Genomic DNA, 25149 nt, shown 5'->3' with positions numbered 1-25149 from the left:
TCCCCACATTTCTGTATTCCCTCCTTTGTAACCCCCATATCCACACTGTATCCTGTCCTCATTGTTTCATGTCCTCCTCCCTTTGGACTCCTTCTCTTTTCCAAGTTCTATCCCATACTTTTTCCATTCATGCCATCTACACTCATTCTAATCTCTCTTCCCCCTCTTAATTTCAGAGTCCCACCTTAACCTCCTAGCCACCCATGCCTTTTCCCTCCAACCTCCATGATATCTGCTCCTTCCACTCTCAAGTACCCCCTTAAAAGACAAAATGATCTGAACTTTCTCCCAAAAATGTTTGTGCCCAGAGAGCCACCTCTGAATTAATTCCTTAAGGTTTTCTTCTTAGCGAATAGATGTTTATTTGGAAACCTGTATTAAGTTATAATTTTGCTTCAGACATCTATCACCATTTTGTTCCACATGACTTATCAATTTCATACTTGCAAGTGAGGTAAATCTGAATGCACAATATGAAAAATAATCAGTATAGTAGCATCATATACACATAAAACAGCTGACCTTGATTCTGAACGTTCTACCAATATAAATATTGGTTTTAAAAACAGAAAGCAGCAGCTCTGATTATTAAAACTTGAAGTACTAAGAGTGGAGAGATCACCTTGCACTTTGTGGTCATTAGATATTAGGAAATTTTGCCTTGTGGTATGAACATATTGATATAGTAATGGATTTAGCTCCTACTATTATCATATGGTTTATAAGGAGATACTATTCCTATATTGTACTTAGGAGGAAAATAAACCACATGAGTGATTTGTATGATGTTTTGGTTACTCTGGATATTTATGTTGAGGCTGCAATAGAATTTCTTCTGTTGTGCACATACATTAGATGTAATAAATTATATTCTATTATAGCTTAGTACATTAGGGAAAAGAGGAGATTCTTAAAGCAATGCAATACAGACAATTTTTCCTCAAGCAATTGTACATATCAACTGTTCTGTAGCCACAATGAACTCTCTAGGTAATGGCTATAGTATATATAATTTTTTATTATAGAAATGTATTTCTCCCCTCCCACAAGGGAACAAAAAGGAGTTGTGTCTATTTGTAAAGGATGCAAATGAGATCACATGGAAACTTTGTGGTTAAAATAGTGTAATCCTTTTCATAGTTAAGACCATTTTATCCAACAAACAAATGTTTTCCTCTTAACTGTGAAAGTTGGCTGACCTGTCAAAATGTTCCTATGAAAATTTATACAGGTATTGCATGTTCTTTGTAAAAGGATTGCAGATATACAGATTAAGTTCATAGTAGATGCCAAATATACTGATATGTGGATATAGATTATATATAAAACTATTAGCAGCTGTATCAAGAGGTAGATCATCCCATCTGATTTCCAATTACATAGACACAAACAGGAAATAGATATTTGAGGCTTTTTCCTTTTCAGTGAGTGAAGACAGTAATGTGTTCCTGCTAATTCTGTTACTCTCTCCATAACTCAAAATGGCTATTTTCTCTCTTACACAGGTTTATCAATGTGGCTCTGATATAATTGGTTCCTATACCATTCAGGCAGTTTAGCTACTGTCATATAGAAATCACCCTAGTAATTCCATGTGGAATTCCAGTATATCTTTTGATAGCAATGTTATGTAAACTGGTTTCAGCAAAATGCTGGAAGACAATTGAGGGCTGAGTGGAGCCAAAAATGTTTATTTTATTTTTTCCTCAGGTTTGTGATTAAACTCTGAAGGATTTTTATTGGAGTCAGGTAAGGGAGGCAAATGGGGATCTGCTCATTCCCATATTTCCCTGTCATCTTAGTTTTAGAAGAGGGATGAAATACTCCCTGCAGAAGACCTGATTTGGTTGTCTGCTGATAGAGGTGATAGCAGCCAGAGGAAACAACAGGGTTGTCATCAATCTTTATACCTTTTAAGTGTAGGACAATCTGAAGGGAGTTTAAGTTGGTTAAAGAAGGCAATGATGGGGTAAAAATGCTTGCTGATTATTTGATTTTGTTTTCTCTGTGACTATATATCTACACACAGACACACACGATGGGGATAGCTAAGATCATCAAATCAATATTGAAGAGTAGGATACAAGCTGATCCAATACAAGCAGAAACTGCACCACCTGTCTGTACCTTCTTTGTGCAACTAAGATGAATAATGTTTGATGAATATTTCATTACATTATATACAAGGCCTCATTTATCACTTGTCAACTTCTCCAAAAGCCAATATAGCACATCACAGGTTACATGAGTTTTGATGACACCAAGTGCTATGGTCAATCAACCAAACAATAGTAAATACATTATGCATCCAGATGATTGAGCACTCAAGTGTACAAAACAAACATAAAATACCATGGACTTAACAGAGACACCGGTTTTATGGCTCATTACAAAATTTGTAACACACCCTGCTGCCTAACACTTGGTTGCCCACTTAATTTCAAGTGGTCTCCTACAGCACATATGAGCCCCTTATGCTTAATCTGTTCCACCTTGTATTTAGCTGGGCACTCTGATTACCTTCTCCAGACCTGAAGGAGCTCAGTGTAGCCTGAAAGCTTGTCCTTTCTACCAACAGTCGGTCCAATAAAAGATACTATCTCACCTAGTCTCTCACATAAAATACTGAGGGTTTGTTTTTTTAATTCCACAGTAAAATCCACCAATTTTGTTAACTGAGAAGCTGAATTTTAACGTACCAACAATTTGTTTTATGTTTCTCCTATTAAAATCATAATGTATCAGGTTCAGTGCATCCTCAGTAAATAATGAACATAATATTTTATCAGTAATTTAGGACAACTATACTGCTTCAACTTACATTTCTACCTTGATATAACCCTGTCCTCGGGAGCCAAAAAAAAATCTTACTGCGTTACAGGTGAAACCGCGTTATATTGAAGTTGCTTTGATCCACTGGAGTGTGCAGCCCTGCCCCCTCGGAGCACTGCTTTATCGCGTTATAGCCAAATTCATGTTATATCGGGTCGCGTTATATCGGGGTAGAGGTGTACTTTAATTTTCAAACTGAGATAGGTACAGAATGCTAATTTGAGATAACACTTCAATATTTAATATATTATAAATTGATATTTTTATTATGTTTAATGGCTATGAATAAAACAATTCACAGGCAAAAGACATTCTCTTGACATGGCAGAGGAATTAAAAGCCAATTTAATTTTAAACTTATGATGATTAAAAGGCACTGAATTAGATTTTATAGAGTGAAAAATGACACTGTAGAATTATATAGCTCACTTTAACTACCATTTCACTTTACCTATAAAACTATATCTTTGAAAATATATAATCCAAGTGTCTTCCATCACGGTCATAAAATTGACTTCTTTGTAGTCAAACAAGAATGCTGGGTGACAGTTATTCTTACTGTGCTCTAGAAGAATGTGTCAAAGTTACAGACTAGAGGGGATTTCTGATATCTGGCAAGCTTCTAGTAATCAGTTTTATAATCAGTTTAACCTATTTTAAGATGCAAGTATATGGCTGGATGATTTAATGGGTTACTGGACTTCACCTCCGGAAATCTGGTTAATAAATTTTGACTACATTATAGTTGCCTAGATCGTGGACATTTGCCCACAATGTAATACTACATTTTTAAGCACAATTGCCAATTCATGATCAGGGGAAACCTAGAATTTGACTAGCCAAAATGTTTCAGGTCTTGACTGAAGCGCAGATGTGGACGCTTATGCAGCAAATGTAGAGACTATAGGCTTGGTTCTAAACAGTGCTATATCACATCTTCCCTTCAAAAAGAGTTCAAATTCACTCTTGGGGGAGGAATAGCTCACTGGTTTGAGCATTGGCCTGCTAAACCCAGGGTTGAGAGTTCAATCCTTGAGGGGGCCACTTAGGGATCTGGGGCAAAATCAGTACTCGGTCCTGCTAGTGAAGGCAGGGGGCTGGACTCGATGACCTTTCAAGGTCCCTTCCAGTTCTAGGAGATAGGATATCTCCATTAATCTCTAATCTCACTCACTGATGCTGTTTTATACAGGAAGAGTGGATGACTCAGTGGATTAGTAGTGCAATATGGACTCAGTCTGTGATATTGAACCATATTTCTAGCCAGCCCTCAGGAACCTTCCCTCTCTCATCAGTTAGAGAGAAAGTGGAGGGAAAGAATATCCTTCTCTTCCCACCCAAGCAGTTTGATGTGGAGAAATGAAAAAAGATGAAGCTGCAAAGTCACAAAATAATCAGGGTATCCTCATGACACCAATAAGTCACTGATTATGGACAAAATGCAATATGAAGATGGCTATTTTTTGGCTCTCTGAGACACTATCTGATGACAAAGTAGTTCTCCAGCCCTTTGAAACTGAGAATTATTAACTTATCCATTTCTAATTGGCCCAAGCTGGTACTGACCTTAACCCTTCACCATCTGCTGGATGTTGGTGGCCTGTATAAAATAATTTGGTATTCTTACCTATGCATCCCTGTCACAAAGTCACATTGGGCACCCTTCTTGGCATACTATGAGTCCAGTGAGTGAATGAGCATGAAGACTGAACTATCCTTCCATTTTAGAAAGGAAATAATTAAATTGTAATGGTGAGGCACATATCAAGAGATTGCATTCCGCTTCACAAGTTTACTTTTTCTAATTTAATAGGTAAACAGAAAAAACATGCAAAGTGTGGAGTGCAAACATTCTTTGGTTTACTCATAAAATAGAAGACATATCAAACAGCAAAAAAACTTGGCAATTAAATACATTGCAAAGTTCTTTATAAGCTTCTGCACAAAAATTCCTCAGGTGTTTGAAATGTTTTAGCACGTTACAGTGTTTGGGAGTCACATATTTTTTGTACCAGTGAAAAGAACTAGATAACATTTTTTGATTTAATCTGTGGTATTGTAAATGCCTTCTCTCTATTTGTTAAACAGTTGTTACTATATGTAACCCAACAACATAAGCTCGCTATATACAAAGCAAACTGCTGTGGAATTTATTTAGCCTTCAGATGCTTATGTTATCTAAATTCACATTACCATATGCGTTATCTTAATGTGCAGAAATACATCAACCCTTACGTTTTCAGAAGAGGATGGATATAGTAGTAGGACTCGCATGTTAATTAATGAGCGTTCTTAGCTCACTCACTGCATTTTATCTTTTAATTGCACATGGAGTTTTAAAATTCTGAAACAGAATTATAGATCACAGGTGCTTTCTTCTACAACACACTATTCAGTCTGTAGAATGCATTTTCCAAGCCAGGCTGAATTATTGTAGTTTACTGTTTCTGAAATAATCAAACTTAACAGGCATCAGAGTTGATCTGCAAGGGTCACTGGGTAGGTTTTCAAACAACTGATTTTCATTACTGGACTGCAGATTAACAATGCAGTTCAAATGCTGCACAAAAGTATCAGGGATATGACAACTGTAAAACTGAACTGTTCATAAAGGCAGCTCAAGGAAGCGGTTATCTACACATCTACATAGAGCACATGTGAATATAAATGCATCAAATATATATTCTCTCTTTTTAACATGTGAGTTAAAGAAATTACAGAATGTACCATCACCATGCTAGTCTGATACAAAAAAAAAATAGCCTTTTGATGATTTATAAATATTACTCTAAATGTAAAATTACATCGTTGGATTGTTTGACTACATATAATTTCATTTTATCATATACTTCACAAGAGTCTTCCTCTACTTGAGCAGCTCTGTTTCACAACCTTTATCTAGCCGTTTCCTTAGGCAAAGCACACTAAAGCAGTATTGTTCGAAGTCTTTGTTCCAGGTTGACTGGGAATAGCAATAGATGGCTCATAATACTCAGTTTGGTAAAGATTTTTCTGAAGCATCTGTTATATTATAAAAACTACTTTTGTATGGTCCCTTATTCCTTCATAAATCAGCAGTGTTCCTTCTACAAATTATACACGAGCAGTCAACCGTAATGCGAGTACTTATATGTTTCCCTCATCTAGCATTTTGTTGACACCATCACAGAGTTTCTGCAAGTGGGGCTTATAAGGTCCGAAGGGATTGTATAAGGCAGCCAAAAATTCACAATCAGAGAAATGATCAAACACGTTGTTGACACGTCCATGTGATTTTGCAGTTAGGTGGCGTTGGATGATTTGATGAAGTATCTCTCTACAATCATTCAACAATTTGGACAAAAAAATCCTGTCAAAGGTATAATCCACCTGATGAAAACTGACCACGGTTTTAGCCAGCTGATGAACCTTCTTCTTAAACTTCTCCATCAGTGCTATTTCTTCCTGATTAAACTGGTTATTCCTGTAGAGAATTGCCAATTTGATGACTGTTTTGATGAGATTTTTAATGATTTTTTCTGCTTCTTTCTTGTTTTGAGTGTATTCCCTTGTCACTCTGTAGAGCTCATCTAAAACATCACTGCTGGTGTCATCTATCAAGGTAGTTGCTATTGATTTGGATACCATTTTGCCAAGGATCTTCTTCTGGGCCTGAACGGCCAAGTTTTTGGAATTGAAGATATCCGTGGCCACTGGAAAAAAAAAAACAGAGTACAATCACTAGATCATTACAGGCACATTACTGACAGCATGTTAAACAACATTTTCCTGCCCATATCCATTTATTTTACAGTTGGCATACCATATTCCTTCAAAAGTAATGGAATTAATCATCAATGTGTGAAAACTGCAGTTTCGGTTCACAGACTTCCTGTGGCTCTTGGTATGATTTGTGTAGGTTTGCATTCACTGAGTTTGTTTTGGGTTTGAATGAACACAAAAAACTAAGTGAAACTCAACCAAAATGGATGAACATAAAGGCCTAGATAAAGCGAATGAACACGTGTGAACACAACAACACAGATTTTGCTGGGACACGAATTGGCTTCTGGCTGCACCCGCCCAGTAGTTTTAGGCTGTCTGAAAGGAAACCCTTCATCTGTTTACATTCATTTCACATATGGAATGTTTTCTTTGCAAACACAGGACTGGATTTTTTTTTTTTTAAATAAGATGAAAGCATATTCTGCAGATGCCCATGGGCAAAGTTCTGCATTTGGAAGAGAAAGTTTCCTACTAGCCATGTGTATATATGTTCAGATACACAGTTGCCAGCACATATAAAGGATATTTGTTCAAAGGGGCATTTGTTAAGCTATAAAACTATATTTCATCCTTCACGGCATCTTTGAAAAACTCACAACAGAATCCCATTCTAGGATTTGGAAAGCTTCCAGCCCACTTAATGAAAAAGTAACCACATTCTGCACAGTTAATTAATTAAAAATCTTAGATCATTTGAGTATATCTTTTTAAAGAGCTAGTTCTTACCAGATGAGGATACTGAAGTACCAAAGAACTCATTGTTAGCTATTTTGGGAGCAGTAATCAAGCTCACAAGACAAACCGCCTTTTCTAAACCATATGGGTCTGAGAAACAGCTAAGGATCATAACTAGCCAATCAGAACAGTGAAAAATACTTGAACAGTTTTTGTATTTTTAAAATTTAATAATAAATCTGTGTTACTATTTAAATAAAAACAATCAACATATTTTAAAAATCATCAAGTATGAAAAGCCACTAACCAGTGCTTAGGATAGTAGAGATCTATTTTTATCAAGTAAAGATGAGCTTCCTTTGAATTATGATTGCCACTTTACTATAACAAAAATAATTAAAACCACATCCCCTATGTTTCCTAAATGCTCCTTGATCATCTTCTCACCAAACCAGGAATATTGTCCTTCCCTGGCTTTATTTGTTAAGGCCACAAATCTCAATGATTTCTGATGTTCCACAAATTTATACAGATTTCTTCTGCTTTGATAGGAGCACTATGATGGGTTACAAAGTACCTTTCCAACTCTTCAGGAATAAAAAAGCAAAAACAAAAATTTATTTCATTATTTTCCTCTTTGGATTTATACAAATGCTAAAAAGGGCATTTATCCAGATGCTAAAGCCACCCTTGCCTTAAAACTACATCACAAATAATACCTCAATATAACTTAAAGAACTTGCTACTAACAAGCACCCCTCCTCAAATCAGCCTCTAACCATTTCCTATCCTTACAAACCCAGCCATTAATGGTTTTGACACTCCAAAACCCCACACAGAGAGCTTTTCTAAAACAAAGTCATAATTGAACATTTGACTTTTTCTTAAAAAATAAAAACAAAACAAAAAGACCCAGCCTTAAACATATGATTACAGTGGTGTTAGCAAATAAAGAGTTCTCTCTCACCTGCATATGAATGTCAGATTCTGAATGGTTGCCCTATATGTTATTAAAATGCTGGGGCTATGTCGCTTGTACTACTTTCTATACATCTACATTTGTGCTGTTAGAGCACAAGTCAACTTTCATTTCTTTAATTTGTCATCATTCCACAAGTTCTGGCTGTCAAATACAAACTCTATCTTTAAAAAAAAAAAAAAAGTTATTCTAAAACCCAGTTGGACTATATTATGAACATTTATTTCTTGGTTTCTCTCTTCTGTTATCAATACCAGAAAAAGAATTGAAGAATTAAAATGCAATTTATTTACAAAGTACTTAAATAAAACTGAGTTTAAGTACTGAAAGGAATCAGTCTTCAAAGTAAAGACAAAATTTCCCTTGAGAAAGTTAAAATTTTACTTACTGTTCATCAACAAGTAGAATTACAGCTTTTACTGAGATGGTGATGCCAAAGTCACGTTTCAGGTATAGTCACAATGTGTATGAGGTGAAGACTGGACTGGTAGCTTGTTAATTAAATTTAACATCAATACTTTATCACAGTAGCCTAATATACTCCCCTCAAATAGCATCGGAATCTGATACAGATTTAAAGTTTTTTCATCCTCTCTCTGTGACAACCTCATAAAAGCATTTTCTTCTGAACTACCTTTTTCTTTTCAGCCTGAATTGCTCCATTTCACTTTGGCAACTCAAAGTGCAAAAATTACAGTGAAGTAGTTTCACTTCCTTGAAAGGAAAGCTTAAAGGAAATTGCATTGCTGAGCAAGCAATGTAACATTAATAGCCGTTATTGGTAACTGACATCTGGGACAATGAACAAAAATATAGAAAGAACAAAGATAAAGTAACTTAGAAAGGGCATACTTGGTTCTTTGGAAGGGACCCCTATCTCCTGTAGCTAAGTGCTTATTTCCTGATTTCCTATTTTTGAGCTATTCATTCAAACTAAAAATGAACTTATTTGAACAAAACATGTTTAAACTAAACAGGCCCAAACTAAACTCAGATTTTTGATTACCCAAACTAGGCCTGTACTATATTAACAGAGAAGTTATTAAATATTTTTCCTATAGGTTTGCATTAGCGATGCGTATGAAGCAAACCTCCAGATCTCAACCTCTGCACTTTCTGGGGAAGGTTTGAAATCTGAAGTTTAACTTTTTTAGCCACATCTCTAGTTAATGCATATTCTAATACACTGGTTTAATTACCTTTTGCCCTTAGCTGTAAAACTTATTTGACCTTCAATCCATTAGCAAAAGATGACTTCCAAAACATTCAATCATTAGAAATCCAATAAGATAATAACACGGATTTTTTTTTTAATTGTAGTAAATATATTTGTAGAGGGAATACAGGATATGTCCATTAGCAACTCAAGACCATTCATGAAACTTTTCAAAAAGCCAGATTCCAAAAGCAAATAGGTTTTCCATTCTAGCCTGCAAAGTATAAAAGATTAACAACAACAAAAAAAGAGTAATTGCTGGCTGAACATTGCATGCTGAAAGAACATTTCGAGAAATGTGGCAACTGATTTCCTGCCTGTCTTCCTGCATGGACAAGTGCATTTGCCACAGTATTGCTGTGGGTTTGAATCATGTTACAATCTTTGCACAAGATTAGGATCTTACATTCTTAGTAAAACAGACTCCTAGAGTGAGGGGCACTGTTTTACACCTGAGGGGCATCTACTTGAAAACAAGTGGGAGGAGCAGTACCAAGTGTTCAAATATCACAAGTGGCTTGAATTCATGAAACTTAAAACCAATACTTTTTTATTTATTATTTTCTTAATTATCTGCTGGGTTTTGAGCCTTTAAGGTTTATGTTTTCAAGCAATAATAAGCGCTAGAAATTAAAAAAAAAAATACTGAGGTCATCATCTTATCACATGATTCCAGCAAAATAAAAACCACCAAATATCATTAAACTTGTGATAAAATTGCAGAAGTTGACAACACTGCAGGAGCAGCTTTTGACAGATGAGTGGATAAAATCTGCAGCAGGCAAAAGTAGACAATCCTGTGTGTATTCCCAGAACCCTGTCTCTGCCACACATTTTACTGTGCACTGATCATAAAGATAAAACTATAAGAGAGGCAACCTGATGTTTTGAACTCTGCCATCATAATGTATAGCTTCTTCCTAATTAGTGTCACATTTTCTAAGCCTTTGGACATTATCTTTTTAATGAAAGACTTGATGCTTCGATTCTAATGTGCAATAAATACTACAGATCATATCTTGGGTTAAAGCATATTAAATTTAGTTCTTTAAAAAAAATAAAGCTCAAAACATTCCTTAATGTACTGCAGCAGTTCCCAGACTGTGGTCCTCAGAACACATGCCAGTGTTCTGCAGCAAGCTGGCTGGCACTAGTGCTCCTTGTTTTTAGGTGCTACTACGGGTGTTCAAAAGTAGCTGAAAACAAGAAGCCACCCTAGCTGCTTTAACAAAGAACTGATACTACGGAGGAGAGGAAACAGGAGTCAGCCACATGGAACAGAGCCAGCAATGGGACTGGAGCTGCCAAACAACAGTAGGAGTGGAGAGAAAAGGGACTGAAACAGCTAAACAGAATATCCAGTGGAATAGAGGGAGGAGAGGACCAGATAGCTTGGACAGTCAGTCCAGGGGAGAAGAAAACTAAAGAACAGAAGTAATAGCAAGGAGAGAGAAAGGAATACAATAGATATGAGGGGAATATCAAATGAAGAGCAAAAAAGAGCATCTAACTTATTTCAAAAATGACAAAGCAACAACCTTCATTAAATGTCTTCCGAATATCAAATGTCTCCATATAGGCAATTATTATGGTAGGCACAAGGAAGTTACATGATGGCTATAGGAAATGAGGCAGATCCACAAGGTAATCACTCTGAAAATATGATCTATACTTAGAATACATTTTAACGTGAGAAGGCACCAGCGTGACTATCTAATCTGATCTCCTGTAAGGGTTAAAAAACCCCACAGGATTACTAGTCTAGTGGATGGGGAGGAGCAGTCGACGTAATACATCTTGATTTTAGTAAAGATTCTGACACAGTCCAAACATGACAATCTTTGAGAAAACCAGCGAAATGCAGTCTAGGTGGAATTACTAGAAGGTGGGTAAACTGTTAGAAAGATTGTACTCAGAGTAGTTATCAATGGGTCACTATCAAACGGGGAGGGCATATCTAGTGGGGTCCTGCAGGTTCTGGGTCAAGTACTATTCAATATTTCCATTTATGGCTTTGATAATGGCGTGAAGAGTATGCTTATAAACTTTGCGGATGACACCAACCTGGGAGGCATTGCAAGAACTTCGGAGAACAAGATTATAATTCTAAAGGACCTTAACAAATTGGAGAATTGGTCTAAAAATCAACAAGATGAAATTCAGTAAAGACAAGTGCAAGTTGTTACACTTAGGAAGGAAAAATCAAATGCACAAATACAAAACGGAGCCTAACTGGTTGTCCAGTAGTATTGCTAAAAGGATCTAGGTGTTATAGTGGATCATAAACTGAATATGAGCCAACAATGTGATGCAGCTGCAAAAAAGGCTAATATTACTATGGGGTGTATTAAAAACAGTACTATGTGTAAGACATATGAGGAAACTGTTCCACTCTACTTGGCACTGGGGAGGCCTCAATTGGAGAACTGTGTCCAATTCTGGGTGCCACATTTTAGGAAACACGTGGACAAATTGGAGAGAGTCCAGAGAAGAGTAACAGAAATGATAAAAGATTTACAAAATCTAACCTATGAGGAAAGGTTAAAAACTAGGCACATTTAGTGTTGAGACAAGAACTGAGGGGGGAACTTACTAACAGTCTTCAAATAGGGAAAGGGCTGTTATAAAAAGAATGGTGATCAAATCTCCATATCCACTGAAAGTAGGACAAGGAGCAATGGGCTTACTCTGCAACAAGGGAGATTGAGGTTACATATTAAGAAAAACTTGCTAAATATAACGATAGCTAAGTAAATATAATGATAGCTAAGTTATTCCAGAAGACTGGAAAAGGGCAAATATAGTGCCCATCTATAAAAAGGGAATTAAGGACAACCCGGGGAATTACAGACCAGTCAGCTTAACTTCTGTACCTGGAAAGATAATGGAGCAAATAATTAAGCAATCAATTTGCAAACACCTAGAAGATAATAAGGTGATAAATAACAGTCAGCATGGATTTGTCAAGAATAAATTGTGTCAAACCAACCTAATAGCTTTCTTAGACCTAATAGCTTTCAAGCCTTAAGGATGGGGGGGGGAAGTGGTAGATCTTGATTTTGGAAGGCTTTTGATACTGTCTCGCCATGACCTTCTCATAAACAAACTAGGGAAATTCAACCTAGAGGAAGCTAATATAAGGTGAGTGCATAACTGGTTGGAAAATCACTCCCAGAGAGTAGTTATCAGTGGTTCACAGTCATGCTGGAAGGGCAGAACGAGTGGGATCCCGCAGGGATCGGTTCTGGGTCCGGTTCTATTCAATATCTTCATCAATGATTTAGATAATGGCATACAGAGTACACTTATAAAATTTGCGGACGATACCAAGATGGGAGGGGTTGCAAGTGCTTTGGAAGATGGGATTAAAATTCAAAATGATCTGGACAAACTGGAGAAATGGTCTGAAGTAAATAGAATGAAATTCAATAAGGACAAATGCAAAATACTCCACTTAGGAAGGAACATACAAAATGTGAAATGACTGCCTAGGAAGGAGTACTGCGGAAAGGGATCTGGGGGTCACCGTGGATCACAAACTAAATATGAGTCAACAGTGTAATGCTGTTGCAAAAAAAGCAAACATCATTCTGGGATGTATTAGCAGGAGTATTGTAAGCAAGACAGGAGAAGTAATTCTTCCATTTGACTCCGCGCTGATTAGGCCTCAACTGGAGTATTGTGTCCAATTCTGGGCGCCACATTTCAGGAAAGATGTGGACAAATTGGAGAAAGTCCAAAGAAGAGCAACAAAAATGATTAAAGGTCTAGACAACATGACCTCTGAGGGAAGTTTGAAAAAATTGGGTTTGTTTAGTCTGGAGAAGAGAAGACTGATAACAGTTTTCAAGTACATAAAAGGTTGTTACAAGGAGGAGGGAGAAAAAAATGTTGTTCTTAACCTCTGAGGATAGGACAAGAAGCAATGGGCTTAAATTGCAGCAAGGGGGGTTTAGGGTGGACATTACAAAATACTTCCTAACTGTCAGAGTGGTTAAGCACTGGAATAAATTGCCTAGGGAGGTTGTGGAATCTCCATCATTGGGGATTTTTTAAGAGAAGGTTGGACAAACACCTGTCAGGAATGGTCTAGATAATACTTAGTCCTGCCATGAGTGCAGGGGACTGGACTAGATGACCTCTCGAGGCTTCTTCCAGTTCTATGATTCCATGATTGTAGAACCATACTTATTCCATGTAATGGACTGAGTTACCAAAGGAGTTTTTCCAATCCTTTAATCACTCTTGTGGCTCTTATTTTAAGACTCTCCAATTTGTCAACATCCTTCTTGATTTGTGGACACCAGAACTGGTCATAGTATTCTAGTAATAGTCGCACCAGTGCCACATTCAGAGATAATACTAATCTCCCTACTTCTACTGAATATTCCCCTATTTATACATCCAAGGATCACACTAGTCCTTTTAGCCACAGCGTTGCACTGGGATATTCCTGAGGGCATTCTGCGCCAAAAATTTCAAAACTCTGTGCACAATATTTTAAAATTCTGCAAGTTTTATTTGACAATAAATAAATGCAAAGGCTCCAGCATGGCAATGGGGAGCACAGGCCACTGGCTGCACAAAGGTGAGAGATCACTCTGCAGCCTCCCCACCCCCGGGACACAGACTCAGTAGTGAGGCTGCACTCGACCCTGACACAGCACAAGGCCTGGGTCTGCCCCAGAAACACCCTGGAGCCCTGCCCCTCTGCGCCAGGTGTGCAGATAGTTGGGGGGTCAGTGGTGTAGGGGTCTGGATGTGGGGGCTTAGGGTAGTGCAGGGGGCGGGGCTCATTAGGGTGTGCAGGGAGCTCATGGAGGGTGGTTTGGGTGCAGGGTTTGGAGGCAGGGGATCTGGTGCAGAGGGCTCCAGACCAGGGATTGAGGTTCAATGGGGTGAGGTTTGGGTATGGAGAGCTAGGGGGTTCTGGGTGTATGGGGTGAGACTTGGCAGGGGTGTCTGGGAGGTCTGGATGCATGGGGGTTGGGGCAGATGGGGGAGCAGCTCCCCCTCCCCTGAGGAGTGATGGGGGCATGAAGCAGAGGAGGATGCTGAACTTCCTGCAGCTGGGAGAGGTTTCTGGGGGTAGGTCTGACACAGCTCCAACCACTCCTTACAGGGGAAGAGGAAATCCCATCCTCTCCTACCTCCAGCCCAGCTGGGACTAGCAGTTGATCCCAGCTGAGGGTAGGAACCACTGGCTGGGGTGTCCCCAGCCCTGTGGTGATTTACCTGTCTGCTAGATGCCTGAAATGATGTACCTGCACAGCTAGGAAGTGGTGCATGACTGCTCTTGCAGCTTCCATTTGCTTCCCTGTCAGAAAGTCATTTTTCTGTGGAGAAGCAAAGAAATATGTGGGGAACATGAATTCTGTGCAGGTGCAGTGGCCATTATTCCCCCAGGAGTAACTGGGAGCTCACGTTCAGTTGATTATCCACCGTGACCCTAAGTCACTGCTTTTCAGAATACTGTCCTCAATCCTGTAAAGATAGCCTACCTCTTTATTCCTACATGTATAAACTTACATTTTGCCCTATTGAAAGGCATATTTTAATTGAGCTCAGTTTACAAAGTGATCCGCACCACTCGGTATCTGACATGTCCTCTTTGTTATTTACAACTCTCGCAATATTTGTGTCATCTGCAAGTCTCATCAGTAATGATTTTATATTTTCTTCTATGGTCACTGAAAATGTATTAAGTACTATAGGGCCAAGAACTGATCCCAGCGGGACCCCACTAGAAAAACAACCATTCAATGATGATTACCCATTTACAATTACATTTTGAGACTAAATTAGCCAGTTTTTAATCCATTTAACATGTACCTCGCTGATTTTGTATTGTTCTAGTTTCTTAATCAAGACGTCGTGTGGTATTAAGTCAAATGCTTTATAGAAGTCTATGTATGTTACATCAACATCAGTAGCTGAAAGCCCATGCTGTCACACTGGTGTGATGCATAAATCTGAAAATGGCTGAGAATTCGAGAACTGGATGGTAACAGATCACACATTCCAGTGATGACTGAATTTAGTGATATTATAAACAAAAATAACTCTTCACCATGCTTGTAGCTGTTTCCATCGCTTCGAACTGATTCCACAGACATTATAAGCTTAAGAGTGACACACAGATCAAGTCACAATCCTCGAATCTTCATTTCTGTCCCAAAGAGGACACAGTTCTCACTCCCAATGGACCAGATTAATTGAGGAGCTGGTACATACCCTTATGAGACCCCCAGAGATGGAAAGTCTACTGGGAGAAGTGGATGCAGCTGTGCAAATCTTCCACAACTTCAGCTGCACTGGAGAGGTTGTCTTACAGTATTAGCACAATCGAAAAAATGGGCAGTGTTGGCTGGAAAAGTTATGACACCACGGATACACTGAATCAAAAGCCTCAAACTCCTGCTGTAATCTAGAGCTTCCCTGCTCCCCATCATCAACCCTGAGGGAGAGCACTGGCAGTTAACACCTCTTCCCTTCCCAAAGGTTTAATCCATTCTGAGTTACACTTCACTTTCTAGGCCCTCTGTAACTCACAACTCTCCAAGCCTGCACTTTGGCCCCAAGCCCCTAAAAATAAAGGGTTGTAGATCATACCCCCTCTATAGAAAAATGTTCATTTCCACTCATTTCTCTCCTATGCACCTTGCCACTCACACCTTTATGAAGGAAAATATTCAGATTTCTATGTGAATGTCAGTTTTAGTTAGAAAAAATGTTTAAACCAAGTTTTTTAAATGCATGAAATGTGCATGTTTCTGGCCCCTGACCTGGGAGTTTATCATTATGTACCTTAGGCAAGTCTTAAAAGATTCTTGCTACAACTTTTCCCCATCTAGTGCTATAAAAATGTTGATTAGTCAAGCAATTTATAATCATTTTAATATTTACACTGAAAGACCTGGAACAAGCAACTAATCTCAGGCCCTGAAGCCTAGGATAAATAGTAAACAAGAGGTGTTGCATGGACATAGTTTGCAGCGTATAGAAGTGGGTTATCCCACTCTTGGAGCATAAAGGCTGCTAGCTAATTCCTGGTTGGAGTGGTTCCAACAGTGCTGCGTCAGGAGGATTCTCAGGATCAGCTGGGAAGAGCGACGCACTAACATCAGCGCTCTCTCTGCAGCCAACTTCAGCAGTATAGAAGCGCAGGTCATGAAACACCAACTCAGCTGGGCTGGCCACTCTGTACATATGCCTGACACTCGCCTCCTGAAGCAAGTACTCTTTTCTCAGTTAAGTCAAGGAAGAAGGGCTTGCGGAGGGCTGCGGAAGCACTTCAAAGACATACTGAAAGAACACTTTAAAAAGGGAGGCATCAACCCAACAAACCGGAAGGACTCGGCCTGGAACAGAACACAGTGGCGCCACACCATACACCAAGGCACAACTCACTTTGAGGAGAGCAGATGTGCTCATGAGATAGAAGTGACAAAAGAGGAAAGAAAGGGCACAACAGTCCAGCCAACAACTACATCTCCTCCAAGATTACACCTGTCACTTCTGTGGGAAAATCTGCAGGGCACGAATTGGGCTCCTCAGCCACTTAAAAACCCACCAATGAACCCCCTTGGCAGACATCATCCTCACATTGAGGGATAGCCGAAGAAGACTGGATAAGGCCATGCAGTCAGCTGTGTCAGCTGCAGGCGGGGGAACAAAAGAAAGTAAGTCTGGCAGAGTCCCCTCAGAACAGAGAGTTGTGGAGGAATAGAAACAAAAAGTCTCCAGAACCATAATATGGATAAGATACCCTAGTGTTTCTCAAATGCGGCCACCATGGGCTTTTTTTTACGGCCACAGCCTCCTGGGCTGTGACTGGGGGGGAGGGCAAAGCAGCAACCCCTCCCCCTCCCCGTTGCTCCTGGATGCACCGCCTTAGTGTTGGCTGTTAGGGCTGCAAGCAGGGGATGGGCCCTGCCCACTCTGGAGACAGCTGGGACACAATGCTGGAGCAGCCACCTGGTGAGTTCCCCACCTTCCCAGGAGCGGTGGGGCTCAGGGTTTGGGCTTCAGCCCTGGGGTGGTGGGTCAATAGGCTCTGGCTATGGGGCTTCAGACTCTGGCCCCTGACTGTCTCCTCCAAACCCCTATCCAGGGCTTAATTTGCCCATCGGTTTGCCGGGGCTGAGTAAGTATGCTGTGAAAAGTGATATTTGTTAATACCACTTAACAACAAACTTTCTAGCTAGCAATAAATAAATTACAATTATTTGGATGTGTATATATGTGCATATTTATTTGTTTTGGGAAAAAGTGTGAGAGTGACCACACTCTGAGGCCACCAAAAAATTTGTCCTGAGAACCTCTGCCCTATATCCTCTTTTTTGTAGGACGCTAGAAGGGAAAGTGTTATCTCTTTGCCAATGGGTTCACAAAGTCATATGCAATATATGGTTGTTGCAACAGAAAATGCCTTGGCTTGGCTAAGCTAGCTGGACACAAATGATCTCTGACTATAAAAGGTGGGAAGAGTCAGTTGCCAGGCAAACAAAAAGCCCCAAGAAGAGTATGTGTGGTGGGGAGGAGTGGACGGGGTGGTGAATGAGGCTATTCCAAACAAGAATGTGTGTATAGGGTTTTGCTGCCCAATGAGAGCAATCTGCACCAACAAGTTATTCTGGTTTTACATGCCTGAGCTTTCCACAGCCACCCCCTGTATCACATGATATATACCGTAGCTAGTTAGGAGATTCACAAAGCTTTTTTAAAGGCTTGCCCACTCTTCCCACTAGAAGCCATGGGTGTTTTTATTTACACTGCCTTGACAAGAAGAAAACGATTCAGATGTAATACTTTTTTATACACATAGGGTTGCTATTATAGAGCCACATTCTAAAATATACTGTGTACTTGAAAAACAAAGAAGGCTGACCCAGTCACACAGAATAGGGTGACGAACGTAGTCTGGCATTTTACTCCTTATTTGTCTCCTTTCTTGGAATGCAGCAACAGGTGCTGTGACATTAAATATAGATCCAATATATTTCAGCTGTTGGATTGGTCTAAGTAGGCAAATGACAGGTGCGTCTCTGCACCTATATCTGCATGTGCAGATCTGTGTTTGCCAGGAGCACACAAGTATGCCACAGTCCACACTGACACTACAAAGATGTTTGGTAAGATAAAAATGTATATCAGTCATTTCTGTAGAACAAACAGAATGCAATCCAGATACTGTAATCATTTATGCAGCCTCATAAATGCATACCAAACTATAATAGGTCACCACTGTCACCGAAGGGCATAAGAAACAAGCAAACAGGACAGGACAAGATAGAGTTTGGCCAATTACAGCTAGAATGCTTGATCGAACAGAGTTATTTCAAGAATATTGAAGGAGGAGAGGTCTTGTTATATATTAATAGGAAGGTAGTCATGGCGTATGGACTTCCACGCACAAAAGGGAACTAGGTATGGGGACGGGAGTCAAAGGCGGTGACAAGAGACAAGGTTGGGCAGAGCATAAGGAGCAAGAGAGTTCAGGAGTCTTGGACAGAGATGGAAACATGCAGTGCAAAGGAGAAACTTGCACTTGATACAGAAAATAAGTTGGAAGCAAGGGAAAGGCCAAAGGCTATCAGATACAAGCCCCATGTGGCAAGAATATAAATCAACTGACAGATGAAATTTGAACTGACTGGAGATAGTGGGGACAAAGATGACATGAGGCACAACAGAGAGAAGGTGGCTGCAATAATCTATTACAAGAATGGACTAGTAAATTGGAAATCAGAAAGGAGAAGGGAGATATTTTGGAAATGATGTGGAGACAGCTGCAGCAGGATCTGACAAATAACTGGATGTAAGGAAAGCGGGAAAGAGGAGTTAACAAATGACAAGATGGTGAGACTAGAAAACAGCTGTTAAATTAACCAGAACGTTTGATCTTAAGGCAAATTTGAAAACGTCTAATTTTATTTTCCCTCAGTTGCCTTCTTGATTCTGTGACTTCCTCCATGTCACACTGTACAATTGCAAGAGTTTGTTTCTCTATTAGTGTACCAATATCACTTCCTTCATTCTCCTCCTTCTTCAAAAAACCCCATACCTATTTTGTAAAGCACTCAAGCTGTAGTCACCATGCCTTGCTCATTTCCTCTCCTCAATTCCCTGACTCCCATCTGTCAATACAAAAACATACCCTACTGCACAGTCCACCTCTCCCATCTCACTCACCCTCTGCATTGCTGCTCACCTTTTCCTCTGGCTTGTCTTATTCCGTAGCCCTTTGATTCAAAGCCAATGGTCAAAACAGCTGTTTAATTGACCAAAACATTTTAAATATTGTAAGTTTTTAAACAACACTGTTTTAAGTGTATGATTCTTAGTAGGTTAAATGAAAGTTGAATTTTCTCAGTCCTAATGGCTGTTAAGACTGTCAAACTAGTGGTTTCCTCTGTTGTTTTTTTAACACTATATTTTACTTCCTTAGGGTTTGATTTTGCTACTCCTAATTTACACTAGCATAAATGAGAGATCTAACAAAAGTTAGAAACTTAGGTAAAAGGAAAATTAGGCTCTTAATATCTTCAGATTCATGCTTCTGTGAAATTAGATATTGTGGTTGAATATCTTATGTTATAGTCAAAAGCAGTATTATTACATAATCTTTATTGACTAGTAATAGCACTAAAATATCCTATTTAAATTGTAAGCTTAGCAAATGTGTTTACTATTTAAAATTTGGACCTGCCCTATGGTTAAGTACTTTGTGCTGATGCCTGAGAGATAAACTCTCATTACATAGGCTGGTATGGATGGTGAGCACTGCAGAGGTCAAATGTCTAGCCCTTGTGCTTTGCATTGTTCCATAGTAATACATATGGCAAGCATTTAGCAGTATTGATGAACTATGAAGTGAGTCCCATACAGCCTTTAATCAAGGATAGTTGCGGCACCTTGTGATCCTGGGGGTTATGATGTGAAAAGGTGACTTGGAAGAAAACACTTGAACACTGGAGAAGGATAAGTCCTCGCCCTGATGACCAAAAAAAAAAAAAAAAAAAAAAAAAAAAAAACCAAAAACCCACAAACAACAACAACAACAACAAAAAAACCTATTGATCTAAAACTTAAATTAGTGAAATGACATTTTTGCAGTGCCTATGCATTAATAGTTTGCCTTACCTTACCATGAGGTATTACCATCCTCTTTCTCTATAACATTTCATTAAGTGGTAAACAAAATTACAGCAGATTGATCAATGCCTAAACGCCACAAGTGCAATAAATTATGTCTTGCGACTGATCATAATATTGATTGCTTGTTGTAACACAATTTTAGTTTAAACCTACATTCAAGACAAATTTTGAGTTCCTTTACTGTACCAGGGGTTCTACACTTTTTAGGCCCAGCACTACATCAGAAATATCCCCGTAGACTAATCAAACCATATAAATTAAATCCTCTCCCCCCCCCCCCCAAAAAACCAAACAAACCTGGCAGAGAGCTATCCTACGTAAAATAGTGTCTAGCAGAAGAGATACTACTCAAATATACAAAATCATATTGTGTCTAATTGATTGTGATCCTAAGAGCGGTTTGCCAATCAACAATTCATGTTTATTCTACTGGGACCTCGGGCATCTTGCTAGCAGTCACATATGCATCATTTATCTTCACACAGTCCATCCAACAGACATTGTTAAAATGTTTCCATCACAGAAAGTTATAGAAACCCCAAAGCTGTCCCCTCTTTAAAAAAGCCCAACAATTTGCATAAGTAAAAGAGAAATAGATCTAAATCTTCCACATTAAAAGATTTGATTAAAATACAACTCTGACACATGTCATTTGAGTTGAGGTAAAAACTTTCCTTCTATTTTTACAAATGGAAAACAGTCATATCAAACACTGAAATTTCATATACAGCCATACATGGCAACAACTGCTACTATAGTTTTGTAGATGACTGGCTTTGTGAAACGATTAGTCTCAGTTCCATCATCCATAAAACAGCAAAGATGAACAAATAAACAATGTGTCTTGGAAAAAGAATCTAGACTTAAATATAACCTATTTCATAACAGTTTAAACTTCACATTTCTCCCTCTGTGACTGATGTAGGCTAAGAGAAGAAAGAAAGCCGCTTAATAAAGAGCCATATACAAAAACAACTTAATTTTCTCATATTACAACACAACTATAAACTTACATTTAATGGATGAAACTTTATATCTATTTACTTCCATAATCCATGACATGCCATTCACTACAGTAATCACCTTCTTTTTCAAAGAATGTAAAAATTAAACTTGAGATTAAACTTGGAATATGACTTTTTAAAATTATTTATTACTATATTGATTTAAAGGTTGTGGTTATAGCAGTGGAAAAGAAACAATGACAAACATCACTACAGTACATAAGTGAATGTGACAAAACAGTATTGACACTCTGATTAAAAGACTTACACAGACCTTTGCATCATAACCTTATCTGATTGTTAGCTCCCCAGTCTTACCTTCTACATACTTTGCTCCATCCAGGCTTCACACAATAGTCATGCATTTTATGAGGCCATTGCTTTTATCTGCTTAGATTGTGAGCAGGCTGAGAGCCAACACCATCTTTGAGGGTTTGAAAAAGGGCATAAGGCACAGTGAGCAATCGCGTAAATAAAACAAAATAGTAGTAAGAAGAATAAAGAAAAACTAAGCCACTAATATAAAGTGTTGTCCTAAACGGAAAGCTTCACATAAATCAAAATACTGTAGTGTCATCCATAGCTCATGTTGGTATGCATGGACCAACATCCAAGCAGTTTGCAATGTATAGTTTCACATGTGGTGCAATACCTGGGTACAGTTAGGGTGACCAGATGACAAAGATGAAATATCGGGACGCGGGGTGGGGGTGGGAGAAGAGCAAAAAAAAAAAAAAAAGCTTGAGCACCCCACCCCCACGCAGCAGTGGCACAGCCCCGTCTCCACCCAACTCTCGGCTCCAACCCCCGATACACCTCCAGCTCCCCCATCCCCTCGCTCCCGGGCCCAGCCTGGGCTCCGAGCTGAGCAGCCGAGCCGCGCTCCGGGCCCTCCTGCAGCTCCCGGCCCGGCCGCTCCCGGGCTCTGTCGCATCGGCCCCGCAGCAGAGGCTGCTCCACTCCACCCCGCCTGGGACACTTGCCCCCGCAACCCCGGGCAGCCCCTCTCCGGCCGCGGGGATCTCAGGGACCCACCCAGGCTGGGGTCGAACCAGGCAGCTGGGCCCGGCCCGGCCCCTCCCGGCAGGAGCTTGTCCTTCCCACGCATGTCTCCACCCCCTGCCCGCTCCGCGCTGCTCCCGGACCCATCGCACTGCCCCGGGGGCTGCAGGGCTGGAGCAGCCTCCGCGCTGTGCTCCCGGCCCCGGCCATGGCCCGTGTGCAAGCCTGGGAGAGAGGAGGAATGCCGCGTGGTTGGGGAAGAGGCGGGACCAGGGCGGGGATTTGGCGACGGATCCAATGGGGGGGAAGAAGGGGGCAGAGTCAGGGCAGTGGGGGCGAGAGCCCCTCCGGGCTCTGCCTGTGAGCTGGAGCGGAGGGTAAAATTACTCGTTTGTCCAGTGACCCGACCGAAGATCAGTCGGGACGCGGGACAAACAAGCAAATATCGGGACAGTTCCGATAAAATCGGAACATCTGGTCACCCTAGGTACAGTGCAGTGAGTTAAGGGGTTGGATCCTGCTCATAATTAATTACAGAGTTCTGTCACTTCTTTTTGGGGGAGGACTGAGCCCAAAAGGTTTCAACCTCAATTATAAGTTGTTTTGCCGCGTGGATTGAAGTCAGACCCTGAGGAGCAGATTGTGAAACATGGGCTCAATATGTCATCTTCTGTCCTGATTTGCATTCTGTGCTCCCCACAGACTTCAGTGGTGTAGGGTAGTGCATAAAACAGGGCAGAATGGATTAACTCATAAAAAGCCATGAATGCCTCCCTTTGGTGCCCACCAAACCACACATTTGAGTGCACAAATGAGCCCATAGACACAAAAATGCCCATTTGTGAATACAAATATAGGTGTCCGCAAGCACATCCTTTGCATTCAAAGATAAAAAGCTACTTTTATTATACAAATGTTCCTCTTTTGTTGTTTAAAAAGCATTTTTATTTAAAACAATATGTATACACTAAAAGTGTGAAAAATAATACAGGCTAAAGGTAAAAAGTGTCAACACGATGATGTGGCAGGAGGATGGAGAGTTTGCTTGACTCAGTGATTTGAGCATTGGCCTACTAAACCCAGGGTTGTGAGTTCAATCCTTGAGGCAGCCATTTAGGGATCTGGGGCGCGCAAAGAAAAAAAGAGTCAGGGACAGTACTTGGTCCTGCTAGTGAAGGCAGGGGACCGGACTCGATGACCTTTCAAGGTCCCTTCCAGTTCTATGAGATAGATATAGGTATATCTCCTGATTGTCAATCCCAAAACATGATTTCAGAATCACAACAAATTACAGGACTATGGAATGGTATAGGCAGAAAGGATGCATGAGACTGAAAGATGTATGATAAGATGCCTTACACATACACCTCGGCATTTTCAAGTACATGTGGGTGAACACTAATTCTTGTTTGGAGTTTGAAAACTGGGCATAAAAGATTCTTCATTTTTATTCAAAAGAGAATCAGTTAGTGCAAGTTACAGTCATTGAGCTTGATTCACCTTTTGTTAATCCACATTTACAACAATGTAAATTGATTCAAGTCTGAAATTATACTAATGTAAAGTTGAATTGATGCAGTGGTAAATCTACATCAATCATTGTAACTTAGTTGCTGATTAGAGTTCTAATCATTCTGTCAACCTAGTGAAACCAAAGGCTACAGTCACCTGTCTTTGCAATGCTCTCTCTGTGACCTCAGACAATTCATTTGACCTCGGCTTCATTTACTTCAAATGTACAAGGATCTTACCTAACTAAATAAGGGGTGGCATGAAGACTAGCGCTTGCAAAGAGCTCTGTAGATGAAAATGGCTCAATAGTATTTTACAGGAATGGTATTAGCCAAGATCTCTGATTCAACACAGCATTATCCTTTGCTTTCCAGAATAGCTAACTCCTGGAAAATCAGATATACTAGCTCTGTGACATCCAGTGTGTTAATGGAAAAAGTTTTCCCAGGGCAGAAGACAAGATAAGGAAAAATATAAATAAAAACAGTCATTCTTTCCTTGTTGCTCTGGACTGAGATACAGAACTACTTGGGAAAGAGAATTCTCAGCCTCGTGTGGTTTTCTAGCCTTGATTCTCAGGAGAAAATATCATCTCAAGGAGATGAAAAAGGCCTATGGGAGTTAAATTAGTACTACCACCTGAATCTGCCATGTTCTCTAGTCACATCATTCCGCTCAAATCCCTTCACTGATTTCGGGCATTTTACCACATCAAATTTATGCTCCTTCAACTCATCTTCAAGACAGTAATAATTTTGCCTTGTCTAGATCTCTCATCTTATTTCCTCCAACTTCCCTAGAGCACCTTCCACATTACTGTACTCTTTCCTCCCTTCACACTCTTTTACAACTACTATCATGTTCCCCTTGGGCCTCTTTTATTGGCCTACGAAAGGCCCTTATTAATGACCGCTCCCGTCTCCTTCATACCCACTTCTTTCCTATCTTCTAGCTCCCTTTCCACAACCTTCCCTTTCTTGAACTAGTGCCCCACCTCTTGCCTT

The 25149-nt window shown here is 39.8% G+C and overlaps 1 protein-coding gene across 5 annotated transcripts in view; it reads right to left on the bottom strand.

Annotated features, from left to right (window-relative positions):
• Positions 1-4623: 4623 nt before the first annotated feature.
• TNFAIP8 (TNF alpha induced protein 8) overlaps positions 4624-25149 on the bottom strand; it is an 82135-nt gene continuing 61609 nt past the window's right edge. For 3 of the 5 annotated variants that reach the window (XM_005300160.4, XM_005300158.3, XM_065550372.1), the window contains one exon: positions 4624-6524. In XM_005300160.4, the coding sequence (XP_005300217.1) occupies positions 5959-6524 (566 nt within the window). In that variant the 3' untranslated portion in view covers positions 4624-5958. Of the gene's footprint in view, positions 6525-7579; positions 7694-8639; positions 8943-25149 lie in introns of those variants that run through there. The other 2 variants (XM_005300159.4, XM_042854652.2) reach the window with 2 other exon arrangements.

This window comes from Chrysemys picta, chromosome 6, assembly GCF_011386835.1.
Source record: "Chrysemys picta bellii isolate R12L10 chromosome 6, ASM1138683v2, whole genome shotgun sequence".
NCBI classification, from domain to species: domain Eukaryota; kingdom Metazoa; phylum Chordata; order Testudines; family Emydidae; genus Chrysemys; species Chrysemys picta.
This window is presented reverse-complemented; position numbering and strand designations above follow the sequence as displayed.